Consider the following 11,473-nt stretch of genomic DNA (forward strand, 5'->3'; position numbering starts at 1 on the left):
GTTAACAAAATTTAACCTAACAACGAGTTAACTAGAGACTTGAAAACTCGAACTCAAGATGATTATTTTAAATCAATTATGAACCGTATGTTGATAGTTGAAATTATTCGAGGACATCATCACAATGAGGCTGATAGTTTTTTCACCATTAGAAATAGGAGAGAAATTGTAAAAGTATCTTACTTTTATATTGGACAGTTATTAAGGGTACGTAAATATGTGTATACAAAACGTATTTCAAATCAACGATTCATGATCGGTGAGTGACCGGAAATGACTAAGAAAAAAACAAAAATGGGAATAGTGAATTATAGGCATCATGATTGAAGACAATGAGAAAAGGAGAAGAAGAGCAAATATTTATGTGAGTTTTTGTATTATGTTTTGGACATTATGGGATAATGTCTGAAACGACACATCTTTTTCTTAAAAGATGCCAAACCAAACAACACACCTCAACTTTGTCCATTTTTGTGTCCTCTTCTGCCTCCTCCTCTCACCTTTATTCTCTCCATTTCTTAAATAAATACTTTCTTGTGTGTTTTCAGAGGAAGAAATGTATTATATTAAAAAAAAGAATATAACTATCATAGAGTAGAATTGTTAGAATGTAGACAGAAAATCAACCCGATAGAATGTCGATCTTTCAGATCTAATCAAATCAAACGTTAACCATGCTGATGCTAAGTTATCACATGGTCGAGTTGAAACATTTATATAATTGAAAGAATAGTAATACTAATAAAAATAAATAAAAAAGTCAGGAAGATATGGGCTTTTTAAGCACAAGAAAACAGTCCTGATACGAAGAATGAGAAAAGAGAAAAAAAAAAAACTAGTCTATTTCATAATAGTCTAAATCGGCCCATCAAACTCCACTTGGTTCTGAGCTAATTACCTCAAAGATACTTGAAATTGCAACGTATTCCTTTGACTACTGAACCAACTCAGGGTCCTTCAAAGAAAATCATAGTAATTTACAAATTCTAGTGATGTGTAAACGCTGAAAAGAGTACAAGTTCTTCAAGCATTTATATATATATATATATATATATATATGCTTGAAGAACTTGTACTCTTTTATTTTGTGTGATCCGGAACTCGTACATATTGATTATCTTCACCTTTTCCAGTATAATTTTCGTTGAAACCAGAACAAGGAGATCTTGATTCAGCGTTGGTTAATGAAGCTTGGACGAATAAGGAGTCCTCAAGTCTCCATAACCCTCTTTGCATATGATCTCAATCCACCAAAATTTACACGTTCTGCAAGTAAATTTCGATCCCCAGGCATGTATGAACGGTAACCAACATCGACTAGGATGTGTTACATTTGAATGAATCATGGAAAAAGAAAATTTATTGAGATGTGGATAATCAAACTGCATCATGCTGGCTAATAAAATCGATAATACATGGATACACCTGCTCCGCTGCCTGCATATTTTGGAGGAATTCAATCAAATAGATTTGGAAAACAAAATAAAAAATTTTCCCATTAAATATAACTCGAATCTGCTATGAAAAGTCCATGATAGTGAATAGACGGCGGAAGGGAAGAAAATAATACCAGGCGTCCTCCAACTAAATCATAATGTGCATAATGCCGACCTCCCGGTTCTCCAAAACATTTATAGGAAACAAGGTGCTCGGGAATAAGCTTTGCTGTTTCTGCTTCAATTAAATCAATATAAGCAAGATGGAAAAGGTAGTTATATTCCACATGAACACAATGAATGTACCTTCTACAGCTACAGGTGGACAGATTAGATCTTGGTCTCCAGCAAGCGCTAAGACTGGGACATGGCATTTATGTAAATGGTCCTTGTAATAAAATGTATTACTTCTGTCTCGCAAACCACCCTCTCGAAAAGCGGTTGTGAGTTGTAAGATAAGTTTAGCGGGAATCGTACCTACACTCATAGTTGAATTTGTGCTATGTGAGATAGTAATTATATTATGAACACGAGAAAATAATAATATAACAATAAATAGGAAGATGGAGTTATTGGCTGGACATGGTTTCATTGGTTGGTTCTCAAGAGAATTAAATTTTCAATAACTGACAGTAGAGATCAGACTTACAACTCAAGACACTTTTTTTTTTAACATTACTTGAACTTGCAGTGAAAATCTAGAAACTTCTTGGCATTAAACAGATCTACAAACTACATTGGAAAGGCCAAGGAGGTGTCGTGGCTTTTTACAAAAGTATATCCTTGCATAATTGACTTCGGATACCTTAATGCACGTCCAATCCTCTGACGTAAGTTGAGCAAGACTTTTCAATAAGTGATCCAAAAATTTTATCAGCACCATTACCTTCAGTCCTTTTTTACATCCAAATTCTATTTCGTAAATGCTTCCCTATTGTGTTCTGTTCTCCTCAAAGTGTTTGCTGTGTCCGTGAACAAGATTAGGAGTGTTCAGGCTTGCTGGGATGAGATCTTGGGATTTGGAGCATGTATAATATGAGGAGAAATCTAACCGATAGAGAGGACGAACAGTGGTAGGCCATTTCTGTTAAGCCAGGAACCTTCACTCCAAATCTCTAAAGACTTTGGACAGTGGATGGCCATTTACCAGGCACCATACAATTCCGGAACTTTTTCTTTTAAATATCATTTAAAGAAAAACATAACTGCCAGAAAAGCTATCGCTCCCCCATTTTCTAGAAGTGTTGATATACCTTCGTGAGTATTTAGGCTAGCTTGCGTGCACCACAACAATGCTTACATGACAACCACATGATCCTACTCCATTTAGAATATTAAATCTTAGGTATGTGACCACAATAGTTCAAAACCTATTTCCTCTAACTTGCTATTACCAATATGCCAAATTATGCTAAGGGTGGTTTGAAAAAGGGTCTTATAAGGGGATTAAGGTCTTTGAAAGGACTTTAGTTCTTGGAGCATCAAGTATCAAAGGGGGATGATCTTAAGATAGGATATTAACAATGCAAGATGGTATGAAAGAATACTTTTTCTTTTAAAATAAGACCGCCACTGCATGCATGTCATGACTACTATAAGTAAAAAAATTGTTTAAATAGTTCGCTTTAAACGTTGCCATGGACTTAAATATTCATAAATTCATTTCAAATATATTGGTAGAATCATAGAAAATAGTATAATTGAAAACTTAAATATTCATAAAATCATTTCAAATATATTGGTAGCATCATAGAAAATAGTATAATTGAAAAGAGGGAAAACATCCTTTCCTATCAAAATTAGAAAATGAAAGCAATTGCCCTACCCTAACCTAAGGCTACATATGCATAAATTTAACTGTCCTGACTTTCTTTCCATGGCCTCCTTAGCTGGTATCGTCATCTGTATATTGGAGTCTTATTTTTCCCTAGAAGAATAATAATGTGATTTGAGTATTTAAAATAAGTAACCCCACTCTTGGAGTCAGGAAATGCAATCGTGGTTTATGGTAAGACCTTATCTTTCGTGACTATTCCTTGGGCTCCACTTTGGAATCGCCTTTTGCAATGTTTCAGTTGGTACACTGTCCACCTAAACAGATCCAGAAGCAAGAAGCCTAATCTCTGTACCTTGAACCCCATCCGTTTTCAAAGAAGGAAATTCTCCAGCTTAACTTATCTTGGTAGGGTTGCAGCTGAGTGTCTACGGCTTGAGAAATGATAGTCTTCAACAAGAAGTCCAAATCCTTTTGGAAGTTCTTCAATCACCTTATTAGTCTCTCTTGGAGTAAATTTTAAGCTCCTTTCAGTACTTACAGGCTATCTTCTCCATGTGCAAACTGACCTTGCACGCGATTTTTGGGTTATCCTCCCCCTTTTTGTTATTTCATTCTATAATGAAATTCCTCATTAAAAATTAAAAAACAAATACTCCCTATTTGAACAAGTAACTCAAAGGCAATTTTTTTTGGGACAAATTACACTTTTGGTCCATGAGTTTTGGTCTGGTTTCTATTTAATCCTAGAGGTTTTAAAATTAACAGTTTAGTCCCTAAAATTCAAAAATTAGTATTAGAAAGTCCAATTTTACTGATAGTTGACTGTTAGACCTCCAATCACGATTCTAAGAAAAGGTAACAGGGGAATTTAGTTCCGAACTTAGATTAGAAGGTTTAGTTGTAGTTGGTAATTTGAGTTGAATGTTTGAATAGGAAGTTGAGAGAAGTTCTGTGTGTTTCTTTCTTTTGTGTTGCTTTCTGTACTGTTTTCTGGATATTACATTGTTTTGTGTTAAATCAGTTTGTAAAGGTGTCGTGAGAAAGTTGACCCTCGTGAATTCGTCACAAGTTGATAGGCTGTAATTCCTAATAGTGTTGTAGATAAAGAATACTATTGACCAAATGAAAAAAAATCATTTGACGGTTAAGTTGTTGATTGAATTATGTTAACATATCATTTCTTTTTTTTGTTGATTGAATTGTTGAGCTCGTTATCCCAACTCATTGCAGCAAGCTGAGCATGACATAATCTAATTAGCCAACTTAACTGCCCCAGAATCTTTCCAATAGGTTAACTAGTGATTAACTAGTACAAGAACTATTTAAAATTATTCTCCAAATTTTGGGACTAAATAAAAACCAAACTCAAAACTTAGAAATCAAAAGTATAAGTACCCTTTTTTTTTGTGCAAGTGACACACCGTTTCAATTCAATATATTGAGGTGGTCTCTTTTTACTAGGGTGTTCTCTTTTTCTTTTCTTTTTTTAAGTAACGATAACTCAAACAACTCCTTCACCTTTGATAGACTAGTTGACTTGAAACAGACAGTTCTAAGTTGTAAGCTATACCATATAACGCAAGCATGCATTATATCATTCTTGCTACAAGATGAAAAACAAACAAATTTCATGCATGTGATATCTTAGACATGGCTGACTCTCTTAACTTAATGCTAATAGCATCTAACCACGGAGAAAAGCTCAAGAAGGATCACTTACAGAAGTTGTTCAAGACGAGCTTTTTTAACATTTCAGGATCCATCATATCTTCTGCGGAAATAAGACTATTTAGCCATGATAAGACATAAGGAGAACGAGATGAAAGAGGATATGAAGCTGATAGTAAAGCTCCTAATGGAACAACTGGAACATTAATAGCCTGTGCAGGATCTGCCTGTAAGCCAAATACAGTAATATTACTGCATAATCAAGATATTTATGACGAGTGAAGTGTTGAACTAACAAAAGGAAAACAACATCAAAGATATTTGCCAACAATTGACGTTCGCTAATTACTCAGTTGAAAACATTTGCTTAAAAATTTGCTTTCACTCACAAGGGGCAATAGCATTTTCAAGGCTGATTTTGAAGAAGTATAGTCAAGAGATGATGCCAAAGTAACAATAGCAGCCAATCTGGGGTCTCTTCCTTCAAAACCTTATAAGAGAGCAGACAAATGCATACAAAATTATTCCCAGCTAACAGAAAGAAAAAGAGACGCAAAGTAGTAGTGCATAGTAAAGGATTTCTTTCTCCCATATGTAACTTTACGTATTAAAGATTATTACAGGATAGGAATATCCTAGCAAATGCTAACATTATAAAATAACGATGATAAGAAATCATACATCTTACAACAACTAAAATATAAAAACTCTTAAGTGGCAGCTAAAACGTTGTTATGCAGCTGTAATGTTCAAGAAATTCACAAATATTGTATCAACTTCAATAATTTATAATGAGGCATAACAGAAGCAGTCATCCTGAGCTCATTCCTCATTATATGCAAGAAAAAACAACAAACATGTAGTACAAACAGCACTAGTAAGAGTCAAAATTGTTGAGAAAGAATTGACAAAAAAACAAAACTCTAAAACTTAATAGATGTTCAATGGATCAACCTTCATCACAACAGGGGATATAATACTTTCATAAAAACCTTTCCTTCCCATTTCTTTGTTTTCTTTGAGAAGGTCCCGTTTTACTTTTCTTCTGTAATCATGAAAATGCTACAAACAGTACTACCAATTTTTTCCCAATAGTTTTTCTGTCACTTGATTAATGGCATTTCCATTGTCAACTTCAAAGGACTTCTAGTCTATATTACATATGCTAGCATCTTAAGTATGATAGAGATAATGTAGAAAGCATAGAAAACCACCTAAAAAGGGTCAAATACCAAAGAGAGTTTAGTGTGCGCAGTGTGTGTGCTAGAGAGAGAGGGAGAGAGGAAAAGCTGCTGCAATAATTCAAAAAACAAAGCACAATACCATTTAGACACAGAAACTAAAGGATACACAAATATAACATTTAGTCATAGAAACGTGAAATGCATGAGAAAGTACACAAATTTACCACAACGAGAAAGTCTTGCATAAAGCAAGATACCACCCATGGAGTGCCCAATAGCAAGCAATTTGCCATCCTTTGGCTTGCTTATAGCCATGATATAATCCATCTGCAGTCGAAGTTGACAGATTATTTCTCTTAGTGAGTATAAAAAATTCAAATTTAAAATTAATCAAAATCTAAGATGAAAAAAGTTGAAGTTAAGTTCAGAAACTATCCACAATTAGTGATTGTAGACATGGTCATTTCAACAAGATAAAATGTCACCTTACCGCAGCAGGAACGTCCTCCAACAGGTAATGATCAAAGTCCCAGTCATATTTTACTATTAAATCAAGTTGTTTCTGAAAATCGTCAATCGTTGAAGAAAATCGATCTTGCAAATTGAATAATGGAGGTGAAACAGATCGTTGACCTTCTTCAATAATTTCTACAAGCCTTTGACTCAAATTCCTAATCTGGCCAGCAATGACTGAGGTCTGTCCTGTTTCCAACAAATATGAAAGCTTTTCCCTTACCTCATTAAAACGTTCAGATAATTGGGAATCAACTAAAAGTTTTGAAATTTGATCAAATAGTGTGGCGGACATAATCCTTGATTGGCCTTCACTTAAAAAGCCAGATAGCCGTTCTGACAAACGCATAAAAGTTTCTGTTAACTCCGAAACTACACTTGACTCATCCCAAATTGTTGCTATTCCTATGAAGTCTTCTTCCTCAACCATAGAAGAGTCAGATTCTTTCCCATTGATGCCATTGATGCAAGTATCTGATTTTGAGAGGTCATCAAGAATTTTTGTTGACTCTTCTTCCACATGTACAGTTCCATTAATTTTGCTCTCAGAGATTGCTTCCATTTTTTCTGATTTAACTTTAGCTGAATGCTCAATTTCTTTCAAATTTGGTTCCTGCAAGCTCAGTCCTGCACCTCGAACTTCAAGAATCCATGTATCATACCCCTGACCAGACATATGCCGCGCAAAAGAACACTGCAAACGTGGAATAGCACATAAAAGAAAGGAATATATGGGTTGTTCAATCCAATGAAGCTTAGAAGATTAGTTCTTAGTGAATGATGTCATCTTTGAATACGTTAGAACAGACAATCTGATGGATAAAGAAAAATACGACTATGCAACTTTTCATAGCATGGGAATATGACCAGTGTGGCTCAAGGAAAGAAAATAGACAGACAAAGGACCAGAGAGAACATGATTATACAGTAATCTATATCAAATGTTCCTCAAAAACAAATAAGAATAATAAGAATAATAAGTAATCTACATTAATGTCATAGCAACCTAGAGCATTTACAAATCATAAAAGACCATAAAAATCAAAACCACTTCTCAATAAACTTCAAAGTACAGCTACAATCCTAAGCGGAAGAAAATTTACCCCAGGGGCAAGATCATAACCAATAGCATTAGTTCCGACTCCGGATAATAGCAAAAGCGGATGATTCCTCGGAGGCGCCTGTTCAATCGCGTAAAGGACAGAAAAGCAATTCAAAACTAAGCGGCGTACTTATTCACATTGCAAATCCACAAATTAAAAAAAAAAAAAAAAAAAAAAATTGTTCTCATCTCGAATCTCGAAGAGTACATAATCAAAACGGAATTAAAGATCACCTGAGGGGAGGGACGATAGCGCCAGAGAGCAAGCCTCCAGTCAGAATTCGGTACAGAGGCATAATGAAGCTCGTCGGCCGTACAAATCGACGGCTTCTCGGGAACTCTCACGGCAGCACATGTGGAGAAGGCTCTCAATTTGAAGGAGGGGAAGAGCAGTTTACATGGAACGGCAGTGGTTCGGCGGGGCCTAAAAGTAGGGGAGAGGGAGCGGAAGGTGGAGGAGGCGATGTGATAAGCACAGCGAATGTCGGATTGCACTGTCGCCATCGCCGGAGGCGATTGCGCGAGAGCTGGAGCGTCGTCACCGACCTACGTAATCCTTTTCTTTTCTTTTTTATTTTCTTTTTTCAATTAGTAAAATAAGGGACCGTTACTTTTTTTTTTTTTTACCCAACGAACCTATTGAATGGAAAATTCTTTATATATATATATATTTTATATAATATTATTATTAATATTGAAATAAGTTTTAAAATTTCTATGAAAATGGAATTAAAATAAGAAGTGAAAATGGAATAGACGCTCGCCCGAATGGACACTCTATTTCAAGTGTCACGAGATGGAATCAACTCTTGTGTGGACGAGAAGTGTCAGGGTCCTACTTTTTCAACCGTACGGCATCGTGATTTTGACAAGAAACACAATGTTATGAGTTTCACTTTTATTGTCCCGGTACAAAGCTTAACAATTTCCTACTTCCACACAAAATGACCATCTTTCCTCACACTACAACAAAAGTTCATCATTTTAGACCTCCAAAACTCAGCTTCAATAAGGCTCGGATAACTTTTTAAATTAGTTCTATTTGTGTTTGTTCGAGATATGAACAAGTTGTTTGATTATGTCCCCCGTTGAAAAAGATAGTTGATATGATCCCACTTTCGTAATACTTGATATCTTCATTCATCTTAAATAATTGTTCCTAAATAGCTTAACTCCTCCATTCAATTGTACTGTCAAGCATGACCGTGTCATTTGACTTAAAGTAACTCCTTAGCTAGCTACTTTTTTCTAGAAGGGACGTAGCCATCAATTGTCACTCTTTTAGGCTCCACATGTCACGATTCGATTGATCCGTGATGTCCGTCCATAAATTCTTTGTTTTGCAATTGCTATTCTAAGCTCTAGGCTTTCAGAACTTCACAACCAAAAGCAGCTATTATCATCAAAATATTAATTAATTTCAAGATTAATGACAAAAAAAAAATTAACTTTATCTTCAAGGGTCTCAAACCTTAACATCAATTCTTGGATGGGTATCTTGTCCAGGCGGCTAGCCGCCACGGTGTCACTCTTATCAGCTTTGGTGACAATTCTATCTAAGAGATATTTCAAAAATTGAAAATTTAAAGCATATGTTTTTCGATCTCGACCAATCTATCAACATTGGACTTATCAAATTGCTTAGTCGTACACATGCTTATTGATTCCACTTCTAGGAACCGACTCAACTCTAATATCAACCTCACAATTGCACTATTTTGCCACTTAATAAGTCCGCCAACTAAACCTTAAGTTGTTAGTGGCACAAACAATCTATACTTTACCTTCCACCCTTACAAGCAATAAGAGATCATAATAACGATAACATAACAACCCTCGAATAAAGATAGCAGACCAGATAGCAGACCATTGGACGAGTTTTGCTGGTTTCTATAGTAGTTTTTTACTTTGTACTATAGTCGAACTGGTCGGACTGGACTTTGTACTATAGTCGTTTTTTTAAAGCACCAACAATTATTTTAAAAGCTTAATTTTTTTTGCTTAATAGTTATTTAAAAAAGAAAAAAAGAATTAAAATTATTATTTTTTTTTTTTTTGTGCTGGTTCCTTGATTGAATAATTCTTATTAAGCATTTGACAACCTTAAATTTTAATATACATTTATTTTGATAAAAATAAGATGGAGCGGGTCAAAGCCTACTAATTTAATTTATTTACTTAGCATATTAATATTTAATAATTTCGGACTCTTTGGAATTCCAAATAATATATGATTGGATCATAACCTTTAAAAGAATTATGTGAATTTAGCTAATCATTTTAATTTTATTTGCTGTCCCTATCTCTCTATTTTTTTTTAATACCTTAACTTGTTGCAAACACTTTAATTTAATTATTTAAATTAATTCTTTTTTTCTCTTTTAACATATTCAAATGATTTGACCTAATCCACCCAATATAATCAGACCAATTTACATTATCCAATTTAAACCATAAAAGTTGAGTTGGAGAGTTTGGGTTCCATTTATGGGTTGACATTTTTTTGTCAAACCCATTATGGGTTGACATTTTTTTGTCAGGTAAATCGGACAAACTCGAGAATATGGTTACAAAAAAAAAAAAAAAACACAATCCAACCCAGGTTGAGTTAGAGTTGCACGGATCACTAATCCAACTATTTTGAAATTTCGGGATGGTTTAAAAGATTTCTCAAACTCACCTAATTCATTTTGTTTATAATTAATTGACTCCGAACACATCCACATAAAAAACTCTACCATTTTTAAAAAGTTTTGAAGCTTAGAACCCGTCCTCTTCAAACTTTCCCTTGGAATTTTACAAGTAACCATTTTAAGATTTGTTTTAGAAATAGCTATTTCTTATTTTTGTGTCATTCTTTTTTCCTCTTTTCCATATATATATATTATAATTCCATTTTTTTTCTTTTAAAATTTAAATTTAAACTATTTGTTTATATTTGTTTAAAAATATTTATTGTGCATGTCTTTATATAAAAAATAGAATGGTCAATAATAAGAAACAAACAAAAAAGAAAAAAACAAGTTTTGAATATTCCAAAAATTACAACTTTTTTAAAACAAGAAACAAGTTACAACTACCAAATAATTATCAGAAAAGAATAAAGGAAAATAATTTATGAAATAAAAAAATTAATTAGAACAGACCCCACAATATAAATGATCCAATAATTATATATATAATTATCAAATAATTATTTTACCCAAAACTCATCCAATTATTAAAAAAAAAAAAAAAAAAAAAAAAAAAAAAAAAAAAAAAAAAAAAAAAAGCTTTTAATCTCCAAGAACAAGTCTTTCTTCAAACCCCCTAGTTTTTGCCAATAATAACCTCTACATAAACTCCCTCTTTCCCCCATATGGATATCATTGCAACCCCATCAGCTCAAGGCATGAGGAGGCTATGGAGAAGAAGAGGATACCAAAAGCTAGGAAGTGATACTCGCACTACAAGATCAAGGAGATTCAGGCTTCGGCGACTATGGCGTTTGAGACGACAAGCTTCAAAGGTGCAGTTGAAAATAATGTCACCTTTGAAACTTTTGGCGAAGTTTCACGACACGTATGTCGAGATGATGATGAAGGTAGCGAATAGTGTGGGGAATATATATGCCATTGGAGCTTTTGGCAATGGGAAGAGGATACCAAAACCTCGTAATCAAGTTTCTCTTGCTACTTGTGATGGTGAACATGTTGATGCCAAGTTCGTCTTGGAAATTTATAACAAACTTGCTGCTTCCAAGAACTTGGCTAATGGTTTTTGAAATCGATGTGATTTAAACTTATGATGTATT

General features: G+C 34.1%; 2 protein-coding genes across 3 annotated transcripts; one reads left to right on the plus strand and one right to left on the minus strand.

Annotated features, from left to right (window-relative positions):
* Positions 1-748: 748 nt before the first annotated feature.
* On the minus strand, positions 749-8,278 carry LOC111810420 (uncharacterized). Of its 2 annotated transcripts, XR_015422367.1 has the most exons (10): positions 7,915-8,278; positions 7,682-7,759; positions 6,556-7,272; positions 6,290-6,392; positions 5,271-5,371; positions 4,934-5,108; positions 1,743-1,913; positions 1,571-1,671; positions 1,125-1,437; positions 749-955 (listed from the first exon to the last, which is right to left on the minus strand). XR_015422367.1 is itself a non-coding variant. In XM_023697128.2 (9 exons), the coding sequence occupies exons 1-9, from the start codon at positions 8,182-8,184 to the stop codon at positions 1,378-1,380; spliced, it is 1,776 nt and encodes a 591-aa protein (XP_023552896.2). In that variant the 5' UTR covers positions 8,185-8,278; the 3' UTR covers positions 749-1,377. The 2 variants fall into 2 exon arrangements, 1 of the variants encoding a protein (XP_023552896.2); XM_023697128.2 differs by having other exon boundaries at positions 749-1,437.
* A 2,760-nt stretch (positions 8,279-11,038) lies between these two features.
* On the plus strand, positions 11,039-11,443 carry LOC111799925 (uncharacterized). Its single transcript, XM_023683487.2, has one exon. It carries the CDS (start codon positions 11,039-11,041, stop codon positions 11,441-11,443), a length of 405 nt encoding a protein of 134 aa, XP_023539255.2.
* The last annotated feature ends 30 nt before the right edge of the window (positions 11,444-11,473 follow it).

The sequence above is a fragment of the Cucurbita pepo genome, chromosome 1 (assembly GCF_057944985.1).
Source record: "Cucurbita pepo subsp. pepo isolate OVF chromosome 1, ASM5794498v1, whole genome shotgun sequence".
Classification (NCBI taxonomy): Eukaryota; Viridiplantae; Streptophyta; class Magnoliopsida; order Cucurbitales; family Cucurbitaceae; genus Cucurbita; species Cucurbita pepo.

What these genes read in the sequence shown, in the direction of transcription:
- LOC111799925 (XM_023683487.2), top strand. Translation starts at nt 11,039, where the DNA reads ATGGATATCATTGCAACCCCATCAGCTCAAGGCATGAGGAGGCTATGG.
- LOC111810420 (XM_023697128.2), bottom strand. Translation starts at nt 8,184, where the DNA reads ATGGCGACAGTGCAATCCGACATTCGCTGTGCTTATCACATCGCCTCC. An exon ending in GTTATGATCTTGCCCCTGGG is followed by an intron (nt 7,273 to 7,681) that starts GTAAATTTTCTT and finishes CCACGTTTGCAG; the next exon opens with TGTTCTTTTGCGCGGCATAT. An exon ending in TGAAAATGCTATTGCCCCTT is followed by an intron (nt 5,109 to 5,270) that starts GTGAGTGAAAGC and finishes TTTGGCTTACAG; the next exon opens with GCAGATCCTGCACAGGCTAT.